Source organism: Lissotriton vulgaris, chromosome 3_1 (genome assembly GCF_964263255.1).
Source record: "Lissotriton vulgaris chromosome 3_1, aLisVul1.2, whole genome shotgun sequence".
NCBI lineage: Eukaryota > Metazoa > Chordata > Amphibia > Caudata > Salamandridae > Lissotriton > Lissotriton vulgaris.
Window position 1 is genome coordinate 666,724,972 of NC_141689.1, and position 27,373 is coordinate 666,752,344.

A 27,373-nucleotide genomic window follows, 5' to 3' on the forward strand; every position below is an offset into this window, starting at 1 on the left:
CTTTCTTAGTATATGGTTTGTGAGGCCCCTAGGGCTAAACTTATGCTGTGTAAATTTACTGTGTGAGAAATAAGTTTCACTGATGTACTTTTGCCTCTAGCCTCATAAAGAGACTAGAGGAGTGTGTTTAGAATAAATACATACATTTTATATATATACCTGGTGTGGTTCTCCTTTCATTTGGTCATTCACGAGATTATAAACTGGTAAAACAAGCTGCTTTACATTCCTTCAATACTCAGCCTGAATGCTGCTCTCCACAGCTACCACTAGGATAGCTTTCTTTAAGGTTGTCTTTAACCTACCATCAATAAGGGGTTGTTTGGACTGGTGCAAGGTGCCCACTAGAATAGTGGACAGCATATGCCAGGCCTACTTCTCACAAAACACTGTAGCACTGCAAATACCTGATGCAACTCTTCCTAAATTATACTCCTTCAAACACCTTGTACGAAAGAAATACTGGCCTCCCTTGTGTGCATTCTCCCCCTTTCCTGCACAGCATGGACTGCACAGTCCGTGCCGTGCTATAACGGCCTTTGGCGCTCCCATTGCGTTGCATTTTGTAATGGCCACCGATGAGGAAACTCATTATCTGGTGGGTGGTGTCAGTACGGCTTTGGCAGAGTGGGAGTGGGGCGGCATGGCAGCCCTCTTCCACACCTCCAAAGTTGTAATTAGGCCATGAGCCTTTCCTACCATGCTTTAATAATGTAGTATTCAGTTCAATCCAGAATCTTTGAAGACTGTGTCTTTGAGTTAGCTTCCTGGCTAATAGCTGATAGTGTATTAAAATACAAAATGGCTGTGTCGTTACTATTATTATTATTATGTTTCTTATATAGCGCCAGAATCGACCCCCGAAGGGGTATCTCCGCGCTTGCCTTAGGAACCCGTCCTGGCTTTTCCCTGTGAGATAGCCCCTACAGGGCATCCCCAAGGTGAAAGCCAGGCATCCCGCCGCAGGGGGGCCGTTGTAGAGATTAAGCAAGCTTAATGCCCAGAGTTGCAGAGTGTGAACCCATGATTAGGTCAGGCACCGAAGCGAGAATTATCGAGTCCATGGGCATTTGAGCTCAAGACCCTGCCGCGTCGGGAATTGAACCCTGGTCCCGGGTCTGATCAACAGTCAAACTTGTGGCCTGTAGCAGTATCTTTAGCAGATATAATAAACTGGACTAGAAAAAGATTGGGATTGGTTGGTAAAACGTTAAAACCAATTTTCTTCTACTTTTTACCAGTAGGGACTCCTGGAGGGAGTGCTGCCGGGCGGTGACGCAAGGTGGGGGAGGGGCAGGGTGGGTGGGTTGTAAACTTCTGATCATGGCCGAACTGAGATAAGTATACAAATAAATTAATAAAACAAATTTTGTTGCGCGCGCTGCATCGCCAAATACGATGAAGCGCGCGCAATGAAATTCATTCTATTTATTTATTTGTATAAATACCTCCGTTCTACCATAATCCGGAGTTTACTAGCCCCCACCCTGCCCCTACCTCGCCCTGTGTCATCACCCGGCAGCACTCCCTCCAGGAGCCACTACTGCTTTTTACTGACTAATTAAATTTTTATTAAAAAAACCTACTTGTAATGTTAGAGGTCAATTCTAACTTCAGTTTGTAACATTTAAACAAGTCAATTTTTGTAAAGTTAGAATGTTTATATATAATGTTATTGCATCATTTTTCATAGAGGAAACATTTGTAGCAAAAAATCATATTTTACACCAAACTCCTGGCATCCGACATTGAGTGTAAAAAGGTGAATATGTGTTATATTTGCAACATTTATTTTCCTCTAGGCTTCCAAAAACATCCCTGAGGCAAAAAAGAAAAGAACCCGGCCCACGTTACATTTTGTTGTGTACAAAATATCGTAAAATAATAAGAAAAAAAACAATATGAGAAATATTTTAGCCATTGTAATAATAATATATGTTATTGAAGCTGCAGCATAGTAAACCATACAATGCCGTAATGAAAGAAAACGAAAATATAAGCTCATTATTGAAGACGAGGACCTACATCGAATCTATATATCTAATTCATCGTGGTCGAGATATTCTGGTTTGTAGCTCAACGTGAACCAGAAAATGCAGGACAGACAACAGATCCGTTACAGTATGGACTGGGTTTTGTTTAGTTTGCACAAACTAAGACAAGAACGAAAATGGTAATCAAAAGCCGGTAGTGTTCCTCATCTATTCATATGACCCTCAAACAAGGTAAGATATGTATTCAGAACAAGACAGTAGTGTTCTGATTGGGATCTATTTACGTGTTTTGCTATGCTAGATTTTGTGATTTTTTTTAGTGTCATATATTAGAACTTAGTTGTAAGTGAAGTGTAAAACCTACTGTGCTGTAAGGATTTGAAATGGACGGAAAAACACGTTGATATGATATACTCCTCAGGTTTCTTTAAAAAGTTTAAAAGGAAACTCACAAAAAAAAGCAGAAATGACTGCGATTGACCTGACCTTTCTGCAATATTTAGAAGTTGGGCCATACATTCTCTGATTGACCACCATAAACAGAGGCACCACCTCCCACTATCACACCCTCTCTGGCAACAAAATGCTGCCGCAGAAATCTTCATTAGGTTGCAAGGTACTTCACAAGAGGGCAAAGCCTTTCACTTTCTTGTTTGCTGGATTTTGCCATTATTCAACGTTGTGAAACACGAGATCCAAGTTCATACACAATGAAGTAACTTCATCACAATCCTGCATCTCCAAATATTTATATTAATACTCCAACAACACAGTTGGATTCATTGGAACACGGCTTGAACTTCCATGTTGAATCAAGGTAAATATTTGCTAATAAAAAAAAAATATTCTCTTCCAAAGAAGGACACATTACTTTCCAGTGCGTTTCTCTATTGAATATTTTGTCATTTACTCAGGTTGTCTGGCTTTGATCTTCAAGGGCAAGTATTGAAATTAGGGTCAAAGAGCGTGGCAGCAATGCTCCTTGCAACTCCAGTTCTATAGACAGTCATTTAAACATCAGTGATATTGAAATGCATGATAAATTTACATTCTATTAGTTTTCACCCCTATTTCAAGTGTCACCTCATTTACTAAACAATATTCATAAAATATGTTATTATTCTTAGAGAAAGCAAACATGTATAGCATATGAAAATAAACACCACATAAATGTATTGTTAAAAAACAGATACTTACTTATTATTACTAACAAATCGGACATTTTATCGTTATCATAGGTCCAACAGGCTCCGTTTCCCCCACAAGGTTTAATGTCCCACAGAATACAAGAGCTGTCTATTGTCAAACCAAACAGAATTGGACCAGGAATAGCACCTATTGGAAAAAGTACACATTTTATGTAAGTAAATGTGCCACACAATGTAAGAAACTTAAATATTCTGTAACGTTTAAACATTGTATTTTAAGTACATTTGTGGGAGGAGGTTCTTTGTTTTGTCCAAGTGTTTTTGTTACCTTACTAGCACAGTAACACAACACATCCCTACATCACAGATATGAACCCTCACTGCATTTTGAGCCCCCAACGCCTGTGATTCACAAAGCTACAGACTTAGTGATGCATAATAGGCACAGAATGTATCAAAGGAGTGTTACAAATCCGACATTCCTTTCCTACTTACAAAATGCCTTTTGCGGCTCATTACAAATCGGCATTAGGAGAGAGCATGACAGGGGCATTCCCTACTTATTCCAATTTATAAAGAAATGCATCAATGGTTGTTGGTTACAATTGTGGTAGCAAAGCAGTGGAAATTTACCAAGTCTTTTATGGTTAGTAAAAGATTCACAAAGGGAAAGCTGTCCTTGAGGGGCAGCTTACATTTTGATATCCATGGCTTGTGGTTTTGGAGAAGTAAGCTGTGATCCAAGGACCACAGTCAGCTTTCCCCGAGAACTTTGCCAATAATGGAACATTGTCTTGAAGCAGCACCAGATCCTTGAATGGAAGCGGGATCGATATTAAAGATTTGCGAGTGCAAATGCTGTTCCCTGTAGGTCACCATCCCTGTATTGGCAGCCAATCAATAGGGGTTGCAAATAGCGACCAGCCTAATTAATATTCATGAGACATATGGTTTACGACCTCCTGTAATGGGCATGTTGCAATTCAACTCATTTCAATATTTTGCATTGTTAATTGCATATTTGTTCACAATCCAGGTTTGGAACCAGCAGGTGGTACACTGTGCTCCGTATTAGATTCACAAAGCTTTTTCCATGAGTAGTTGTTCTTATCTTAGGTGCACTCTTCAGTTTCCAAGCTTGATTCACGATGCATTTTTTGAGTGGTTATAATTTACTAGAGGCTAAGATATGATTTGCTCATCACCCTTGTCTATAAACCTGTCTTATTTCAGCAAATCCGTTAGTAAATTAAAATAAGCCTTAAATAAGACACAGGTACTCACAGATAACGCTTGGTGAATTAGGCTACAACATTCACAAATAATTAACACCTGAGATAGGAATAAGGCATAACAACTCATAGAAAACGCTTTGTGAACTAGGGCCACAATTGTAGAATGGTATTGAACTCAAAACGTTAAGTGAATCCGCAAAGGGCAAATAAATGGCCCTGATTCAGTAAGTTTTTTTCCGTAATTATGCCTTGCTCCTGCCTTAGGATTGAATAACTACTGAATGTCCTTCTGATTCACATAACAAGTTCTGAGCATCGTTGTGCCTTACACCTACGTTTATTATGCCTAGAACAATAGTTAAACAAAATTTCTAACGGAAAACATTTGTGTCCAATATGTGGACCGAGCCTTGCCATCAAGCTTCATGTTATGAGAAGACCACGGACAAAGATGCCAACCAAGAATCCAAAGCTTGGTCACAACTGAGTAAATTGGACATCGAGTGGCGTGTTGACCTATCCAAGAATGAAATATTCCTAACGCTGGAGTATTTTTGTGGTACAACCAACCCCCATCCATTAGATTCATTCCTCTATTACTAACTACGGGGGACCAGCAGACTGGTGGGTCCCACGTTTCCCATGGATCCCTAGTCATTGTCAGCGCAAGATACATTTCTCACTAACAATACCACAAAATATTTAATCTCACTCTTATACCCGACAACAATCGAAAGCCTAGCGGAGGGAGCTAAGTTGGTGAGAGTGGGATGGTAGCAGAAACTAGACAGGAGAAAACCTGGAGTGGCTGGAAAGATTGCTGTACGCAAATGCGCATGATGACTTCTAGCTGAGGCAGGGTATCATACATTTTAAATTCCTGCATAGAGCCCACTACACCCCCAGGGCTTTTTCATTGCATTGACTTTTGAGCAGATTCTATGGGTCTGATTCGGAAAGGACCTCTAAACTCATGGCTGAGACCCCACATTTGTGGTGGGGGGCCCGCACCCGTGGCGGGACATCTGAATTGTAGTTCCTCATCACGGAGAGTGGGCCCCCTGCCACAACTGGATGACCTCGACCACAAATACGGAGGTCCTTTGTGAATCAAGTCCTAACTGTTTAAGATGTGAGGCCCAGAGGCAAATTTTTGCATCTGTCATGGTCCTGTCCGAGAGTGAGAATATACTGGACAGATATATTATACTCACTGAAACAAATGCTTGAATGCAACATTGCACTGGACACAGGAGAGGCCATACTTGGTTGGATCAAAAAAATCAATATGGCACATAACAAACTCCTGGCACTAGCTTTACTACTATCAAAAGTCTAATAGCCTGCTACTGGGGACAAGGTCACTAGATACGTTTCATGCAATGAGTAGAAGAGGTCATGGCTTACTTCAACAAACAGCTTGACATGTATGCAGAACCTCCCCAACCACCAGACCCACAAATAGGACTCATATAAATGTTACCACGCACAAGATTTGGAGGAAGCCGGGAAGGTCTAAAGGCTCCTACCGACATGTCACCCACCTATGGAAAGCGAGGTAAACATGCCTGACAATGCCATATAAAATTGTAGAGGTCCAGAAAAGTGTAAAAACACTGAGAGATGCCACAGTATGACACCACCCATGATAGCTGATGACTATGACAGCCTGCTGATGCCATAACCTGCACCCCATAACGGCTAGGACCCCTGAGGATTTCTTGTTATTGGCCTGCAACACCACTAACAAATGAACCCCAATATTTGATTTTCTGGTACAGTGTCATCTGTGTTAATCCTTATGTGATTGACCTTTGTTTACTTTTGAGGTTAGTGAATGGAAATGTTTTATGTTGTATGAAAAATGATAAATAAATTATAACAAAATAACTATATGCCATGTCTGAACACCACAGGTGTTTGGAATGTCTTGCCTCCCTGCCCTAGCTTGTCTGGGGGTCCAAAATATCAGTGACAAACTATTTGTGAGTGCACCCAGGCAGAATCTTCGTGATGTGCAAGTGTGGTAGGTAACAGCCCCTCTCACTCATCACGTCAAAGAAGGGCCATTCTGCCAACACCTATGGCCATTTGTTTCACTCTCTGGGAGCAATACACAAAGACCACCTGTCAGCTACACTTAGTTTTGTGACCCAGGATTCAGGCTGCAGACAACAAATGGTTGGGACAAGATAATGGCAACTTTCTAAAAGTATTAAACATACACAAGAGCAATCCAATATTGCCTTCTGGACTTGAGTACTTACTGTCAGGTAGGTAAGAAAAGCAACAAGGGATTTGTTCAGAAAACAGATTTACAAATTAATGTGTAGATCATGCAAGATGTCTTAGCATGGCATTGCAACTTAATTGAAGGTTATAGAATAGCTTTAACAATGATTAAAAAGAAAGTTGGCTTATGCATCGGTTATGTGCTTGACATTTCAGTTGCTGTACATCTGTGAGACCATCTTCAGAATTGTATATTTTCATGAAGATAATAGACTCCCTGTAAGGTCAAGAGGCTGTTGTTTAAGAACAAGCCTCAGGAGCCTGGTCAAGCAAGGAGATTATTATAATATGGGAAGAGAGCAGATACATTTTTATCATACCGTAGTCTGTGGTGAAAGTTCACTGGGTTTGCGTTGTGCAGTTTAATTCATAACAGGATCGCTGCAAAACTATCTAACTTGCTCGGCTTTCAGACTGGTGTTGACTAGGCTCCAGAGACCTAATCTTAAACAATAGATGGTCAATTGCATTGAAGACTCATACATATGCTGAGTTACCCAGAAATAGAAGCAGTCCACACATTACCGCTACAAACTCTATAGTGGGACCGAAAGAATTTCCTGGTGCTTTCACATTGTTTGACTTTTTGCTAGTACACACAAGCAGTCTCAGCCATTCATACGCCTCTTGACCTCATATCTTCACGTATACAGTCCTGAAGATGGTCTCACAGATGTACAACAACTGAGACTGAAACGTTGAGGCATAGCCCATCTTTCTTTTTAGCCACTGTTAAACATTTAGTTAGAGACTAGCCATTCTGTTTTGTAACAGATTCGAGCTGTATATTAAGAAAATGGGCTTTAAATACATTGACTAATAGCTTTCTAATTTTTAAAAGTACTGCAATGATCAGTGTCAATGTAGTATGCAAAATATATTCTGAACCCCTGTGTTTTCAAGTTTGAATTGGTATTTTTTTTATAAAAATTTGACAAATATATATAAACATCTGTCTTTTGAAATGTATTTTCCAAATATAAAACCATTGTTTAACCTTCAATTAAGTTGCTGATGTGATGCTAAGACAACTTTCTTAACCCCATCACTGCTTGACATATTCCCCTCCTGTGCTGAGGGTCAATGATAATGGGTGTGGTCATGACGGAACGGTTCCATCATGAGCACAGCTTCACTGTGCCTCATGACGGAACCGTTCCGTCATTAGCATCGAAGGGGTTAAAGTGGCATTTTCAGAATTGTGAATTAAAATCTAACTTTACCATTGAAGGGAGCTGTAAGAGACTATTCTTTTGACATCAAACTTGATATTACAACCTGCTCCTAATTGAATGTTATCACTTCTTAAAAGCTTTAAACCAATGTTAACCTATAGATAGGCCTTGCAGTGCTGAAAAGTGAATTTCAGAGTTTTTCACTACCAGGTCATGAAAAAGTTAAAACTACATGTGCAACTTTTAAATACACTGCACCCTGCCCTATGAGTTGTTTAGGGCCTACACAAGGTGTGACTTACAAGTAATAATAAGGAAGGTTTAGGCCTAGCAAAAGGTGAACTTTGCCAGGTCGAAACTTGTAGCTTAAGCTGCACACAAAGGCTGCAATGACAGATCAGAGACATGTTTAAAGGGCTACTTAAGTGGGTGGCACAATCAGTGCTGCAGGCCTACTAATAGCATTTAATGACCAGGCACTGGGTACATGTAGCACCTTTTTACTAGTGACTTACGGATAAATTAAATGTGCCAATTGGGTGTAGGCCAAGTCTATCATGTTTAAAGGATAGAGCACAAGCCCTTTCACACTGATTAGCAGTAGAAAAGTGAACAGAGTCCTATGACCAACAAAAGTGAGATCAGCAAAAATGGAGAAGTAATGCAAAACATTTGGGGGAAGGCCACCCTAAGGCCAACAGGTCTAACATGGGGGTGTATTAAAATGACCTGTTTATTTTTTTAACAGAATGGGGAGCTCTCGATTTTTTTCAAGCACTACGTGAAAAAGTGACTGAAGTATTATGTATAGGAAACGTATTAATATGCACACCTGCTGCTTGGGAATACAGGCAAGATTGATATTCAGTGAATGCTTTATCAATGTCAGATGATTCTGTCAAAGCTTTATCTGAGGAAACTTAAATTATGGAAACAGATTTTTTGTATATGTCCACAAGTAATATTACATCTCTTTGCATTGAACGTTTCACTGAAAGAGGCATCCTTTAAACATACCAGACTGGACATACCAGTCTGGTTTCCAATCATTTTAGCAGTGAACCTGCTTGTTGTTAAACTTCTTTACATTGGGAAATTTGAATGCTGGCTACTATGCAGTGGTGGCTGGTGACCTTTAAAAAAGGTGGGGCATAATCCTTGGTTTTAACCCTAATGAGCTCATTCTTCACGGGTTCGCTCACACTTTCTTGCCCTAAGGGCCTCATTTACAACGATTTGACATAGGGCAGTGCTGCAAGTTTTTTGTCTGTGCTGCCCTACACCAAATCGAAAGGGCAGGAACGCACTGTATCTACGAGATGCCATGCATTTCTATCCTTTCAGCCACCAATGGTGCTTAATTTGGTGCCTATCACCAACACAGGCACACTTGTTCTGCATTGTTGGAAGGATTGTTTTTGTTCAGGAAGGGACACCTTCCAGCATAAAAACAATCCACTGAGGTTTGTTCCTCATTCTATGTTTGCTGTATTCTGCAGCACCAACCATTTCTCCTTGTTACACCTGGGCTCTTGGGAGGCATAATGTTTTGGCACTGCCCCAGTTTTACGTGACTTTGTAAATTTGGAGTAGCGTCAAAATCCATGGTTGTTGCGGTGGAGCACCCACAGCATTGCTCATGGAACACCTCCTTGACTCAGAATAAGGCATGCATCACTAAGAGCTGCTTTGTCTTACTTCATATCTATGAGACCATGCAAATCCACACAGGGTGGCTTTGCATCGCCTACAGAGATATGACTGAGAGGCCTGAGCCACCGGAATGTCTACAAAAGTGACTCTCTGACCGCATATGCCTCTTGTTAATAACCCCTTAAGTTTACTGTCTCCCTCTGACTCACTCATACTCACTCAATCTCACTCTGTCTCACTAATTCACACAATCTCACTCATTCTACTCAGACCCACTCTGTCCCACTCAGTGCCACTCATTCAGACTCAATTTGAATTACTGTCTTACTGTGCCTCAAACACAGTAAAACTCAGTTACACTCTGTCATTCTCTTTCATTCAATCTCATTCATTATCACCCATACTCATCCTTACGATCACTCATTCTCACTCACTCTGACTTACTCCTTCCCTGACTGTCTCTCACTTTAACTCACGCAGACATGCTCAAAGTGTTGGAATGGTGCAGGCACCTTCATGCACTTTCGATTGGAAATCAAAGCAGCCATAAGAAATGTTTCACCCAAGAGAGAGCCCTGCCTTTGATACCTGCTGAACTAAGTCTGTCTAATTGGGTGACATGAGAGACCATATTGAACAGAGCAGGCAGGTCCAACAAAACCACCATCGCTAAGGTCCACAGTCCAGGTTCTCTTTAATGTACTCTGTAACCTCCAGTAATGCAGGTTGAAAGCACGACTGTGAGTTATGAAGTAGACCATTCATTTCCACAATTTCTTCAAGATTTCACCAGCCGTCCGCAAAAAGGATATGGGTCTGAAATTGTTCAGAATGCAGGTCTTCATTTGGTTTCTTAAGAAAGGGCAAGGGGAAAGCTTGTTTCCAATCAGAGGGAAACAACCTACTTCCAAGGAGGTGTTCCAAAGTTTATTGAGCATTGGGTTAATGTTATGGGAGATCATCCTAACAATTCAGTGTGGGCAAGGGTCCACAGGGAAACCTGATTTACATTTCTATAGTTCCTTCAGGCAAACGTCCTCTGGAATCATGAGAAAATTGGAGAAGAGAGGATGATGAGGTTGTGCGAGATTTCCCTTAGTGAAAGGGAGAACCAGGAAGGCCGTGGTTTCAGTGGCATCACACGATCAATTGCATAGGGGATCCATTTATTAAAATTGTCCACATTCATATCAAGAACCCCCATTAGAGAATGGGAAGTGGATTGTAGGATTTGGGAGAAAGGTGCCTCTAAGATTTCATGCTATCCTCTGGTAAGAGCTGGAGGGATATCTAGCTTCTCAGTTTTGACACTCTATAAAAGGAGAAAGGAATGGGAAAATGATCCAACCAAATCAGATACTCAGCCAGCAAAGCTTCAAATCAGTGACATTGGAACAAGTCAGACTGAGACTGTTTCCTGCCTTATGTGTAAGGGACAGGACCAATTGTGGGAGGTTCATGCCTGCAAAGTGAGTCTGAGCTGGGCAGCATGAGAGCATTTGGGGTCATTCACATGAAGATTAAAATACCAGAGAACAGTAAAATTGATAGATTGAAAGGACAAGTAAGAAATGGTGTCAAACTGTTGGAGAAAACAACTAATTCGACAATGGGAGTCTATATATCAGGAATTCTGACAATAAAAAAGAGGTAGCCACTTTAAAGCTAAAAATTAGGCTTTCCTAATTCCCTGCTTGCCTCAATGGGGTTGAGGTTCCTTCAAAAGAGTCCCTAAATTTGACAGTGACTCCACCTCACATTTTACTTCCTTCATAGTTAACACATAGCATGTGATATCCTTTGGGACTGGCAAGTGCTATATCAGGTGCTGAAGTTTCCTTCAGTCACGTTTCAGTCAAAAATGGAAAATCCCAGGTATATCGGATAGTTGATAAAAACACATCAGAGGAGTGTTTAGGAAGTGATCTACAGGTCATGATACAGGCCCTATATAAAGGCTGCTCATCAGGAAGGGGTGACATCGGTAAATCTTGCGAGTTACTCAGTTTGCAGTGGGTATTCAATCTCACTAAGGATTCACCCAGTGAGCAAGGCAGCGCAAACCCACAAGAGTCACAGATGCAACAATTTGTCATGATCTATGCAAGGTTAAAAGACCCTTGAAGGGAGGCAAATACTGCTTCCTAATCTTAGAAGCACCTCCCTAGAACAGGCTCTCACCTGAGGGGAGAAAGTAGACAAACAAACAGCAAAGCTGGTGTTGGATGTGATCCAGCACAGACGAGCACAGACGGCATTGCCTTTGGTGCACCAGCAGTGAACTCGCTACACGCGTCCGCAGCATAGGCTGCACTGAATAGTGAAAAAAGCGGGGACAGAAGGAGTGGTGCCAGAGGTTCCAGCTGCTAGATCCTAACTGAACAAAACGGCATTTCTGAGGCCAACAAAGGAAAATGGTGCTCCACTCCCCAAAGAGCAGATAAAAATTGGTCCCACATAGAAGAGTACCTCTTAACATGTGATAATTAAAATATTAAAACATTTCACTTTGAGCACTTGAAACACCTCCTTTTGAAAAGAAGAAAACAGTCCCACACAGTAAAGCCAAAAATCCCCCTTTTAGGGTAAGAATCAGCCCCACAACAGCAACAATCGAGAGAAACAACTAGTTTCAGTCTACACTGCGCGTCCACAGCATAAGCTGCATTTAATAGTGAAAAAATTGGGAGAAAGGAGGATGGGCACTAGTCATCTCAGCTGTGGTGACACATACAACAAAGGAAAAATGGCATTTCACTCCCCGAAGAGCAGATGTAAATTTGCCCCCAAGGGCCAGATAAAGTGCAGATTTGTCCAGAAGTTGCGCCCTTAACATGTGATACATAAAAATTAAAAACAGGAATTGCCCTTTTAACACTTAAAAAATAGAGAACCCTCCTTTTGAAAAAAAAACAGTCCTACACATTAATACCAAAACTCACCCTTTTAGTTTAAGAATCAGCCACACAATAACAGCAATCAAGAGAAACAGCTAGTTGGAGTCTATGCTGGCGTACGGGTCATAGACTGCATTAAATAGTGAATACAAAGGGACAAAGGAGGAAGGCCACCAGTCATCCCAGCTGCTAGAGTGCTAACTCAACAAAATGGCATCCCTGCGGCGGCACATACAACAATGGAAACATGTTGCTCCACTCCCCTAAGAGGAGCTAAAAACTAGCCCACCAAACACCAAATAAAGTGCAGATGTGTGCAGTCATTTCCCTCTTCAAATGTGATACATAGAAATTTAAAATAGGAATTTCCCTTCAAATTTACCTTGGAACATTAAAAAACCAGAGAACCCTCTTTTTGGAGAAACCAAAACAGTGCCATACAGTAAACTAAAAATGTGCTTTTAGGGTAAGAATCAGCCCCACAACAACAGCAATCGAGAGAACCAACTAGTTGCTTTCTATGCCATGGATTGATTCTGGAGTTTGAGCTACATATGTTTTTAACTGTACTTATAACACTGTTCAATTGACTTGCTACCTAATCGACTGTTACATACAGTTCCTGTCCGCTATTTAAGAAAGACCAAGCATGATGGTTCCTGGGATAGCTACAGCCAGAAAATGAAGGAAGAGCTGCTTTAGCCAGAGTGGGAATTTTACAGTTTCTGAACTCACCGCTAGTCACTGCTGAGTTACTTCTAAAACTTACTGCTCCTACCAACTGAAAATCAAAGTGCTGCTGGAATCTAAGAAAACAATATGATTACAACTGATGGCAGACTATGAATGTAATGGTACCTAAACAAGGACTGCGGGAATCCTTTCTCCTCTTAAGACGCTGACTTCCAAATATCTTCGCAGGATAAGGAAGCTAGCCTCCTGCTGGCTGCTCAATAAGAAGAGGGAGTCAACTCGGAGCCAGGACAGGCACTGGTGTGTCCTAACTTCATCCAGGGCTGGTAAGAAGGAAGGCTGTCCCAAGAAGAGTGTATTGTGCTGCCATTGGGAGAACTAGCAGGGCTGTTCAGACTTGACTTTTGCTTTGGCCATTAAGAGTGTGGCTGCAAAATTACATTTGCAATCTGGTTGTGCTCGACAGCACTACCCTTCACTGCTGAAAATTGTGAAATCTGAAAATGTCAGAAAGTGAAACTGTTGACTGGGATGGATTGGTAGGCTTTACCTGACACTCAAAGCACATCAACCCAAAAAAGTGCCTTGTTGCGGTCTATCACACTCTGCAGGATAATCTTCATTGTTTTCTATGGGTGTTTTTTTTCTTTGTCCCTAAAGAAAAGTTACTTACCTTCAGTAGCAATATTTCTGGTGGTAACGTAGAATTTGATCAGTCGTGCTCTTGATGGTTCTCAACCTGATTTAGGGGTTGATCTGAACACTGCACTGGGGAGTTTCAATAACTGGATTGAGAAGGTAGTGGTGCGCCTTACTCCCGTACAATGGTCTAGATGCTCTAACATTTCCCTTTCTAAACCTTGGTTCTCTATTTCTTTAAAAATGCAGAAACAGCAATGTAAAAGGTTGGAACAGTAATGGAGACAGGACTATTTACCTGAGGCCAAAGCCTCCCTCAAACTGCCCCAAAAATCCTACTACAACGCCATTGTGCAAGCTGAGAGCGCCTACTACGCTGAACGCATTGCCCTATCTGACAATAATGCTAAGAAATGTTTAATACTGTGCAAAGTTATGTAACACCTAAAGCGGTGACTAATAACCACATACCATCCCTCGCATGGTGCCAGGAACTCTCCAATTTCTTTATAAACAAGGTTCAGGCACTGTAATCCCACTTTGGTTACTGCAACAGCCAGGCGGCAGACATGGCACATTGCCAATCAGCACCCCCCTCACCGGTGCCAAATTTTCCTCCTTTGAATCCATCTCACTGGCAGAATTACTAGCCGCTCTTTCTACTCTTAAATCCAGCTCCCACTATAATCCTTGCCTGCCAAACATTTTGCCAGTGCAGCGGCTGTGATCAATACTCGCAAGCATTTGTTGAATAATGCTTCTCTAGCATCCATCACTGTTCTCTCATCCTAGAAGCAAGCAATGATTATCCCTCTTCGAAAAAAGGCGTCCATGTCTCCCTGTCAGCTATCGTCCTATCTCTTTGCTCCCCGCTGTGGCCAAGGTTTGCGAAAAAGTGGTCACCAAACAACTGACCATGTTTGTGGAACAGCACGACCTCCTTCACCGAGCCCAATCCAGTTTCAGAGCCTTCTACAGAACGGAATCTGCACTGCTGGAAATCTCGGAAGCCATACGTGAAACATTAGATAGCGGGGGCAGGGCAGCTCTGGTCCTCTTTGACCTGTCAGCTGCTTTTGATACTGTGCCTCACTCCCTGCTCCTGGCCTGCCTTCAAGAGATTGGTATCACTGGCTCTTCTAGGAAGTGCCCGAACTCTTTCCTGGAGGGTAGAACTCAGCAAGTCTGGATCCCCGCTTTACATCAATCACCAAGAAATCTGACCGGGGTTCTCCAGGGATCGGTCTTGAGCCCACTGTTGTTCAATGTCTATATGTCACCGCTCATCTGGATAGCTGAAGACCTGGATGCTAACGTAATTGTGTGTGTTAACGATACTCAGCTTCTGTTTACCTGGAAAAAACATGAGTCTTCCTCTTTCCATGTCAAAACTTGTCTTACAGCAGTATTTGATTGGCTCACTGCAGCCCAGCTTAAATGCAACCATTGTGCCAACATTGGCGCTAGGCCGCAAACTGTGCACATGCACAGCGGTGAAGGACAGGGATGTACCATATTTCATAAATACGGTGCATTCCTGCCCTTTCACATTGGCGTAGTGCAGTGCAGCAAGAAGAATGGTGGCGCTGCCCATCGCCAATTCCTCATAAATGAGGCTCATGGTGCTTTCCCCTCTCTTCCTGTCATGAACACAGCAACTTTGTGTGCTGCGCTGTGTTGTGTGACAGGGCTGTTAATCTGGCCTCTATGAGGCAGATATACACGCCCCTTGCGCCACTTTTGCGTCACTTTTAACATAGGAAAAGTGACGCAAAAGTGGAGCAAGGGGCTTGTAAATCTGCCCCTATGTCTTTACACAGAGCGAAGATCTCACTGACTGAGAAAGCAGGACTGTACCTTCTCTCTTTAGATGTTCTAACCTTGTCAGAAGCTAAGGCATTTCTATAGTTAAAAACTCATGGACTTAGAAAAATCATCAGACTAGAGAAAATAGTTCCCACGACCAGATTTGCTGAGAATGTTTGGAGATTCCCATTTCAAATGGAGCAAAGTACAGGTACATTCATATGCAAACCTTTGCAGACCTTTCTGAGAAAGCGGTACAAAAGGGGGTGGTGATGGATTCAGATGCTCCGTCCATCACCACCCCCTTTTGTACCGCTTTTGGCCGCCATAAGTGTGGCAGGGTATGCTCAGACGTGAGTCCCTTGCTCACTTTGCCACTGGATTCAAGCAAGCCGGGCTGAAGACGGCTGGAATGCCAGAAACCAGTCCTCAGAAGCTTGTTCCCGGTCCAGGGAAGACATGGCTTGGCAGTTCGGGCTGGACTGTTCCCATGAGGCACAGGGTCAGACTAATTTGCATATAGCCATGTCTGAACTGGGGTGGCGGAGTGGGCTAAAGAACGGTGATGGATTAAGCCCAGATCTTTTGACTGGGTGTGAGTGTTTGGTTGATTCAGATGCTCCGTCCATCACCACCCCCTTTTGTACCGCTTTCTGAGAAAGAGCCACAGATTTATGACAGATTGTGGCGCAATAGGATTACATAATGTTTCTTCAGTGTTTCACTTTTCTTAAGTTATTCATTTATTTGCCAGGCCGGCTTTCAGGAAGCATCAATATGTTGTAAACATTCCCGTTAGACTGGACTAGACTTTCATTAATCAGAGTAGGTTTATCATGGAGCAGTTAGTGTCACTTTGGAGCATGCAAATAGATCCTGAGTCATTTTTATGGAAGGAAACTGCTTGCCCTTTGCAACAAGTAAAGCATTAACGGCCCTGGCCTTTGCAGAACGATAAGGATGAAAGTCCAAGAGCAATAACTAGGAAAGGAACTGGTACAAAGAGAAGAATCTGAAAAACAGAACTGAGATGTGGAACTAGAGAGGAAACGTAAATAAGTGATGAAAATCCATTACATGTGCTCGCTTTCTCCTCTCTCGCCCTCAATCGCCCTATCCAACCCTCTTGTTGGTCACCTGCTTCGGTCTCCTGCGATCCGTGCGCAAGATCCTACCTCTTCTCCCCCTCCCATCCAGGAAATTACAGGTCCAGGGACTTGTCTTAGCCCGGCTCGATTACAGCAACGCCATCTATCTTGGGGCCCCTGAGTACACCCTGGCCAAACTCCAACGCACCCAAAATGCGGCGGCCAGGCTCATTATGAACCTCCCCCCTAGAGTTTCAGCAAAGCCTGCCCTCAAAGCCCTACACTGGCTCCCTGTCCGCCAGAGAGTAGAGTTCAAGGCCCTGTGCACCACCCACAAGCTTATCAATGGAGTTGGCCCAGCCGCGCTAAGAAACATGGTTACTCCATACAAAGCCTCCAGACCCCTTCGCTCTGACGCCGAACATCTTGCCACGGTACCTAAATTCAGGAAGGCTCGCACCGGTGGTCGTCGCTTTTCGGTCAAAGCCTCCACAGCATGGAACTCACTCCCTCGCAGTCTACGTCTGGAACCCTCTCACACTATGTTCCGTAAGAAACTCAAAACCCTTCTGTTTCCCAAATAATTCACTCCCTCTCCCCCTCTTTTGGGTCTCCACAGATTTACAGCGCAGGGATGCCTACGGGTCACCAGGCGCTTTAGAAATCGCAAAATAAATAAATAAATAAATAAACCTCCCGCACTATTCCAAGTCTAGGTCTGTGGCATTGTTTTCCCTTTATGTTCACTATAGACATAGATGCCTAATAACATAACTTAGCGAAACGGGTACATTGGCAAAAAAATAGAAAAGTCTACATAACGTCATTCTTTTTCTTGGCAAAATGGAATAACTTAATAGATTTCTTTCCACAAAACAAACTGTTGTAAAACATATTTTTGGCCGCTTTACTGAATGATCAGTGGTTCATGTGAAAGCAAAGTTTTAGTTTCCCGTGAAGTAAAGATAAATTGGGTTTGCTTTGAGTCAAGGTATGGTTGGGAACGGTAATCATGGATAGCGAGATTGGAATAAGGGACAGATAGCATATCAGCTTAAGTGTTTTATTGGCCTGATCTTCGAACCATTGTGTACAACTAAGGCTTACTTAGAAGAGCAAAAACATACTTTCATCTGGATTAGGGCCTTCACCTTCACAAAAGAAATATGATCGCACAGAAAATCTACCAGAAGGGTGAAATTTCTGTTTGGAAAACTTGCAATATGAGGGGATCTGTGGGCCCTGCAGGGCAGGTGGGCGACCATCCACGACCTTGTCTGAGGCCTTTCACTAGCACCATCCTCAAACATACGCTGAGGGCAGAAGTAAGGAACATTGTAGGTAGGGCACGAGGAAGGATCACAACAAAACGTTATGTAGAGTTAAGGGTTTACCAATAGGAAACTGTAATTCCCCAAGAGGGAAAAAGAGAAAGGAAAAAAGTATGTGGACACATGCTGTCACACTACTTATCTACATGCAGACGTTTCTATTACAGTTCCTCAAGCAGAAAATGTCGTTTAAGGGTGGCAACTTTACAAATATTTAACATAATTTACCATGTGCACGGAACCAGGTGGGTACTGGCACCTGGCCCACCTTTATAAAGCAATCCTGAACATTATGATAATTAATATCTGTGCCATTTTTTAAATATAATTTATATGCAATGAAGTTCAGTTACAATAACAATTTCTTACAGGCGTCATTCAGTGATAACTCTTCAGACTATAATAAAAACTAAGAAATAGAAACCATAAGTAAAAATACAGTGGACAGCGACCGAGGAGTTTAAGTATGCTTTCAATAAAGTATAGAAGGAAATTGGCAGGAAAATGTTAAGAATGTATAGAGACATGTCCTTTCTTACATAAATTTGTTAGGAGCTTTCTTGTGTGTAGGATCTTTGTCGAGACTGGAAGGAATGCATTCTGCTATGGAAGCCTCAGGGCAAGTTTCACACCTGCTCACAAGCAGATAAATCCCAATTTAACAAAGCCTAGACAAAATCCTCACATGTCTGATCCTGTCCTGCATTCTCAAGACATCCCCAGGCCTTCTTTTGGGTGATTTCTAATATGATTCTGTCACAAGGATGTTTACAACAAATGCCCTGACAGCGGTTACCTTTGCAATGAGAATTCTCACAGTACTATGCAAGTCTCTTTTTTTTTTAATAACCGCCTTGTACAAAAACATGCACCATGTAGTATTTTTCATACCAGCAAACCAGACCTCTCTTGGCGCCTAGTACTAAACGGAATCCTGTGCATTTAGCTCCTCTACCTTTCAAAAACGTTCAATGTCTTTCATTGAAATACAGTGAATATCTGCTAGTTTTACGCTCTCTTCATATTCAATAAAACTCAAATACAATAACATTCATTATCAGAATTATTTAAATCTGCCTACATAGTAAGATGTCACAAGTGTTGTTGTTCACAGGCGAACAGGATAGGCCAGGATAGGCCAGCGTATTTGCATGAATCCACTTGTTTGCCGAGGTTAAGACATTGCAATATCAAAACATCCTTAATAGACTGCATGAGCATGACCCAAGCTACCAAACCAAGCTAACAATCATACAATGCATGAATCTGATTACTCAATGCTTCAAATGGAGTTTTGACCTAGGTAAGTGTGCTTTCTGCGTTTGTAAGAATACTCCACTGTTAGAAAAGGGGGTCTCTAATTGGCAGAGGTAGGTACCTTTGTCCAAATAGGGCCCCTTGCTTTTAGTCAGGGTAAGGGGGATACACTTCTAAAATAACCCCTGCTCACCCCCTTGGTGGCTTGGCACGAGCAGACAGGCTTATCTCAGAGGCAGTGTGTAAAGCATTTGGGAACACATACAGTAGTATAGTGAAAGCACTACAAATGGACACCACAACAGTTTAGAAAAATAAATAATCTTTATCTAAACCAAAACAAGACCAAATGACAAAAATCCACAATATAGTAATAAAAATATGAATTTCAGATGGTAGAAATAGTTCAGTCAAAGCTAATTGCAGATGTGACACCTTTCACACAAAGTACCTGGGTTGCGTCACACAAACAAACAAAAAGGGCCACAAGGAAGGTGATGTGCCGATTTCATACACTTATGGAAGGTGATGAGTCAGTTCCTTGCTCGGGCGAGGTGATGCGTCCGTTTCTTACTGCTGCGCAGGGGAAATGATGTGTTGGTTCCTTACTGGAGAGGAGATGATGCGTCTGTTTCTTACTGCGTGGGGAGGTGATGCATCGGTTTCTTACTGCATCCCCCAACGATGCAACAAACTTGGCACCTCGATGCAATGCGACAATCCTGGACGATGCGTGGATTCTTCCAGCTCCCTGCGGAAAAAAGTCTCTAGAGGTCCAAAACAACAGCAGGCACCTCTTTGCAGGTCAGAACTCCCTGCAAGGAAGTTCAGGGGAGCTGGAGGTGAAGTCTTTATGTCCCTGAGACTTCGGAATAGGAGGCAAGCTCAGTTTCAAGCCCTTGGAGATCTCCCTCAAGCAGGGGACACAGCACACAGCAAAGTCTGTTTCTCCTTTCCTTGACAGCAAGCAGCCACTGCAGGCCAACCCCAGACAGCAAACAGCACAGAGGCAGTTTTCCTCCTCAGCTTCTTCGGCTCTTCTCCTTGGCAAAGGTTCCTCTTGATTTCCCAGAAGTGATAAAAGTCTGGGGTCTGGGCCCCTCTCTTTATACCCAAAACTCCTTTGTTCTCTGAAGGCAGAGAGTGTCTGCACCCAGCCAAAACCAGTTCTGTGGGCACTTTGCAAGTGCACAACAACCTCCATTGTCAATTTGAGCCCTGGCTCCAGACATACCACAGGGGGCGGAGCCATCATTGTGGAGACAGGCACAGCCCTATTCAGGTGCAGATGCTACTCCTCCCACCACTCCAAATACAGACCAGGCCTATTCAGCCCAGCCCTGACTCACCAGGCTCTCTGCTCCTCCCTAGCCCCTGACACCCCGAAGCCAGACATGCAATACACAAGCCTAGCAGAGGCACACTGGATGGTTAGGCAAGAAAATACTTACTATCTAAAAGTGGTATTTTCAAACACAGATGTAAAAATCCCCCTCTCTAACAGATGCACTTTGACATTCTGAGTTCAGGCATACTAAACTTTATTTCCCTACCTTGTTTCCAGGGCAAGTTATGTGTATAAGATATTATAAACAAACTCCCCAGTGTGAGAAAGCAAGAGACCAATTACTGCCTAAAGATAACAACAGGGAGGATGAGGATAGATGCGTAGTCCCAGTTAAAATCCAAAGCTACACTGGTAAGGGATCTATCAAACATATTGCACCAACTCTGCAAAGGGCTAGTGAAAGCGAGTCGACCAAGACAAACACTAGCAGAATATGCAAAATACTAACGTGGAATATCGCTGGATTATCAACTAAAGTAAGAGACCCACAGTGGTTAACTTTTTTAGATGAATAGGCTATAATCTTTCTCCAAGAAACATGGGCAATTGGAGAGCCCACGTTTTGGATTCTATACTGTTAGCACTCACGCCACTTGGCTTGACGAGGGACTGCGGTCCTTAGATTTATTATGGGATCCATGTTAGTTGAATAGGAGCACGAGTACACCAGTTCTGACACTCGTGTATTTGTTATGGTTACCAAAGCGACCCGCTGAGCATTTGAGCATGTTACTTTCAAGTGGACATTCATTTAAGGAATATTAAAATAACCCTTTTGGTTTTTCTTTTTCTTATATATGTTTGTCTGTCTAATTTTTCAGAATAACTCGGTTTCTCTCCAAATTTGAGGGAATCTATCTAGTGTTTTTACCATTTTTTTACACTAGTAACTCCAGGTTAGTGTGGGCCTTAGCACGCCCATACCGCCGGGGTCCTCCTCACATCACACTGGTCCTGATGAAAGCCTGACCAACTGTTCATTTAAAGGCAGAAACATGTTGACCAACACCATTGGGATAAAAATATACTTTTAATTTGGTCCCTTATCCCACACTTTTTTATCCATGTTCAATTGGCAAAACAAATAAAACACTTTTGTTGTACCTAATTGGCCATTTTAAAATTCACTTATATCACTCTTCACCAATCACTGAACCAGCTCTGCAGTACACTGGTGTTGTAGCAGACTAGGGTGGCATTCAATCACTCCTAGTAGGGTCGGATGATGAAGCATGTCAACAACTAGGTTGGTGAGTGAGGGCATTCAGAAAAACCCAAAGTGGTTTCATTCAAGAGTTACTGTTACAGTGAATGCGGATATATGCTTGCTCTTTTTGTATTTTTGATACACTCCTTTGTTATTGTTTGGCATTTGGGGAGGGGTCTCTAATGTGAAAACTGTAAATGCCAGTGAGTTTTATCAGATTCTGACAATCAACCTGGATGGGGAAAAGGATGCTGTGTTAATAAATCTCTACAACAATATTCCTAAAACATTAATAATTAACTTTTTTACTAACCAATGTCGATCTTTAAAACATATGGAAGGAAAAATGTCGGGGATATGTTTATTATTTGGGTTGGTGATTTTAACTGGCCCCTGTGTCAGTATAGTGAACAGGTCTGTGGTTTGGGCAAGGACAAGGAAGATACACCCTCACACTTTTCACATACAAACATAGGGGACTTGTTAAATGATATGGTCTTTCAATTTGATTTAGGATACACAAATGAACTGTGCCTACCCTCTATTCCCTTTCAACCGACTTTTAATGGGAGGGGATGTAATTCAATCATTGATTATGCCTTAATGTCTAAGAGGTATTCCTGTAACGTACTCACTTGTAATAACCTTGATATTTTATTGAGTGACCACATCCCAATGTGTTTATATTTATCTATAAGAGGCCTGGCAAGAAGAATTGATAGGAATACACAATATAATTTTTACATCCATCTTGCTGGTATCAATGGGTATACCTTAAATTGGGCAAAAGTGGATTCTGTGGCATTCCTTCAATGATTGATTAAAAAAAATCAGAGGAAATAGAGATATGTCTCTTACAGGCCAGGGATGACAAAGACATTTTCAATGCCTTCCTCAAGATAACAGATGAGGCCCGGAAATTATTAACGAGGGAAAAGCGACATGCAGAGTACAATTTACGGGGTTGGTTTGACAAAGAATGTACGAAGGCGCACACCCACCTAAGAAACGTTCTGCATAGCGAACCCAGATGTAAGGAAAAGTAAGACGGCCAGAACACTGTACCGACTAGCCTTAAAGAAACGGAAGGCACAATTAAAAAGGGAAGTATGGGAGGCTCTACATCAGGCCTGCATAAAGAAAGACAACACTGGATTTTGGAAAGCGGTTAATGCTCTTTTTTTCAATAATAGAGAGTCCGATATTATAGACATGGCCATCACTGGACATAAGTGGGTAGAATTTTTTACGGGTCTATATAACGATGAGATAGCTGATGACAACATGACAGCGACAGTGTTACTGGGAATTGAAGATAACAATGAACATGGACCCTTCCCCCTAGACATTGAAATCACCCTTGAGGAGGTTATTAGAGCCATACAAGAGAGTGCCTCAGGGTAAGCACCAGGGCCGGTTGGCGACCCGGTGGACGTCTATAAAACTAATATAGGGTAATGACCCCACACTTAACGAATGATTTAACCAGCTGTACTCGCCATAGGCTCATTCCCACTTGGACTGATGCAATTGTGATACCTATATTCAAAAAGGGGGACAAAAATGAACCAAGTTGTTACCGCCCTATCTCCTTATTGGATGCTTTTATAAAAGTTGCAAGGAGGGTTATTTTAAATAAGTTACAGGCATGGGCCGAAGATACAGGAGTCCTATCAGACTATCAATATGGTTTACACTCAGGCTTAGGCACAATTGAGCAGGGACTTAACTTGTCATTAATCATAGATAAATACACAAAAGCAAAGAAGGGAAACTTTTCTTTACGTTTGTGGACCTAAGATCAGCTTTCAACTGCGCCAAACATGATAAGTTGTGGACCATTCTTAAATACCTAAAGGTTTATCCACCACTGGTAATGTTTATTAAGGAATTGTATAGGGGGGCTGGGGCGAGGGTCCAATATGGGAGACAGGGGGAGTGTTCAGCCAAGTTTTCTGTAAAAAAAAAGGGGTGAGGCAAGGGTGCATACTTGCACCCTTCCTTTTATCGCTTTATATTAATAGCATAGACCAGCACTTGAGTGAGCACCAACACGATTATCCAACCATCAAGGATACACCAGTCCCTCTCTTATTATATGTGGATGATGCAGTCATAATGGTGCGGACACAGTTAGGATAACAAAGGTCTGTCACTAACTTTGTAGTATATATGAAAGATAGGGGCTTAAAGGTAAACATTACTAAGACATACACTATGAGTTGTGGAACAAAAAGGAGGAAGATATTTGACATCTTTATTGATAACAAAAAAATTGAAATCACAAACAGATTCTCCTACTTCGGCATAATCTTTGACAGAAAGGGGTGCTGGAAAGCGGCCATGAATGCAAGAAAATTGACCCTCTCAAGAGCTATAGGAGCAGCTACTATCGTCTCTAAGAAACTAGGTGGCAGACCTGTCCCAGAGCTGCTGGCCATCTATAAATCCAAATGCATTCCAACAGGGACATATGGAGCTGGCATCTGGGGTATTGAAAGAGCAGAACAAATTCAATCTTGTGAAAATACTTTTATCTGCTACTTGCTGGCGGTTTCCAGTTCTACCGCCACTTTTAGCTGCCACAGGGAACTCGGTCATTCATAAATCTCTGACATCATAAAAATCAATTCCCTCCTATTGTGGCACAAGGTGTGGGTATCTGTGGAGACAGGTTTTATTAGAAACTTAATTTTGGATTATCTAATATGTGGCTAATATGTCATGGATTAGTTACATAAAAAGAATTTCACAAGCAATTGGCCACCAAGAATATTTTGATTCTCCTAGCAGCATGGAAACCATAACCAGAAAAATGTTCAAAGTGCACTGCCTGAACCACCTAGAGAACAAGCGCTGGCTCATCGAGAGAGAGAAGAAATCAGTCATGGACAATCATTTGATGACCACATGTACAGATTTACAACCCTATCTGGCATTAGTACAGAGCATTTTCTGCCATATGCTATTTGCCCGTTTTCGTTGTGGGTCTTTTTTTAGAATGAGCACATTCCCTGAAACAAATGATTGGACAAAAAATTCACCCATATGTCCATGTCATGATATCTCAATACAAACAACTCTGCACTGCACTTTGTTTTGTAAATATTATGTTGTACCGAGGAACACGTTTTGAATGCCTACTCTTAGAAGCTGGGGCCTAAGACAATGTAGAACAGCTTTTCTAAGGTTACTACTGCTGGAAAATGAACAAATCATTATGGTCATTTCTTCCTTCTTAAAGGCTGTTATTAGGTACCGGAACACTATGTGAAGCTTTTGCTAAAACTAGCTTTTTGTATTCCTCTGTGTATATATATGGATTGTTTTTCTTGTTTCTGCACTATGCAATAAAATTGTGAAAACATGGATTATGTTTGTGCCCCTGAACCATGTAATATTATCCTAAAGGTTTTTATCTTTTTAAATATTGTGCTTTTAAGATTTTTTATTGAACCAAAATCGAATAAAGCTGATTTGATTTGAAAAAAAAGACTACCTTTAGTAATGAACAGCTTGCTTGCAAAGGGGCTTAAGCTTCTATAACACTAGAATGTTTAGAATCTATAAACCTTAAAGAAAATTCCCAGAATGAAGGCTCGGTCTAAACACATACAAGCATCTACATAACTAACAAGCTTGACTTTAATGAAAATTGAAAAAAAGGAAGATCACAAATGAATAATAAATAAAACATATAGGTGGGCATATGTAGGAAGGCGTTTGCGAATCGCAAACAGCCATTTGGTATGTAGGTGCCACATAGCAAAATAAGGAATTGCAAAAATTGCGATTCCTTATTTTGCTGAAGCATTTAAGGAATCGTAATTTTGCGATTCCATAAATACTATGTAAGGTTGACTTTTAAAATGCGAGTTTGGCTTAAGGAATAGCAAAATACCACCTACTCCAAGTAGATGGTATTTTGCGATTTCCTGTCAAAATGCATTTTTTCAAAAAATTCAAAGTGCCATGTGGCGCATAAACAAGCTCTTAGGGAATGTATGTGTGCCACATGCACTTACAGGCACATTCCAGGGGTGCAACAATAGTCCTTTGGACACCCTGGCACCCTTGGAATTGCGATTCTCAAATTGCGATTTCTCATAGAAAATCGCAATTTGAGAATGTATCCCCACTCATTCCTATGGGCCTCTTGTCCCATAGGAATGAATGGGACACTCATTCCTTAATTGCGATTCGCAATTTGCAAATCGCAATTAAGCAATTTTAGCAATTCGCAAAAGAATTGTGATTTTTTTGCCTACATTCCATTTTGCAATTCTCAAATAGCAATTCCTTAAAAATCTCTATTTGAGAATCGCAAAATGGAAATTACCTACATATGCCCCATAGTAAAAAAGTTAGCAAGAGATCACAAAAACATATGAATTGAATTGTCCTAATACTGTCCCCAGGACCTAGGAGAAAAGGGAAATATGGTGGTCAGGAATATTACAAGCATTGAATGCCACATTATTGGTACTTTGTAGGTCTCCTGACATGCTTGAGCTGAGATTACACTATTCTGTAAATATAGCTTGAAAGGCCCTGAGCCCTAGATCCCAAGAGAAGCATCTTGCTAGATCTCATAGAGGTGTTCCAGCCATAGGGCTCATACTTCATCTGAGACGTGCTCCTTTTTAGGTCTTATATTCTCTGGAATGTTAGGCTGCTCTCTGGTTAGCTAGAGTGATCAACTTCACATGATGCAGTATTTCCTCTATTACAAACTATAACACCTGTATGAAGAAACAGTGTGGTCTTGAAAGCGAACAGTCGTTCATTTTGGTGGTCTGAAAGCGGCATCAGTACCTACAACCCACAGAACAAGAAACATCGGAAAACAAACATTTCTGAAGAACTATATTATTAATATAAATTGAAGGCAGATGTGCATAAACCATGACTCACAGAATTTGTGGAGTGGTATAATCCTAAATTGCACTTTTTATCATGGAAAATCCATTAATATGGTGAATATTTTACCAACAAGCATTGAGGGTGAGGGCAAAAAAGGGAACGTTACAGGTCATTGGCCATTTCCAATGCACTGACCATCTCAGGCTACTCATAAACATTTTGTAGTCATTACCTAATCTGGAAACAAAAATAAAACTATTTCTGTGAAGGGCAGGTAAAAGTGTCTTTCTACGGAGGCACAGTGAAAGGGAATACTATAATATTTAATGGGGAAGTAATGGAGACAGGACTAGTTACCTGAGGCCAAAGCCTCCCTCAAAATGGCCCAAAAATCCTACTACTCCGCCATTGTGCAAGCTGAGAGCGCCTACTAATCTGAACGCATTGCCCTATCTGACAATAATGCTAAAGAAATGGTTAATACTGTGCAAAGTTATGTAACACCTAAAGCGGTGACTAATAACCACATACCATCCCTTGCATGGTGCCAGGAACTCTACAATTTCTTTATAAACAAGGTTCAGGTACTGTAATCCCACTTTGGTTACTGCAACAGCCAGGTGGCAGACACAGCACATGGCCAATCAGCACCCCCCTCACCGGTGCAACATTTTCCTCCTTTGAATCCATCTCACTGGCAGAATCACTAGCCACTCTTTCTACTCTTAAATCCAGCTCCCACAATGA

At 41.7% G+C, this 27,373-nt stretch overlaps 1 protein-coding gene across 2 annotated transcripts in view; it reads right to left on the reverse strand.

Annotated features, from left to right (window-relative positions):
* Positions 1–27,373, reverse strand: part of LOC147726898 (solute carrier organic anion transporter family member 4C1-like) — a 575,548-nt gene that overhangs the window by 35,485 nt on the left and 512,690 nt on the right. For both annotated transcript variants that reach the window (XM_086960969.1, XM_086960968.1), the window contains one exon: positions 3,192–3,329. In XM_086960969.1, the coding sequence (XP_086817095.1) occupies positions 3,192–3,329 (138 nt within the window). The remainder of the gene's footprint in view (positions 1–3,191; positions 3,330–27,373) is intronic.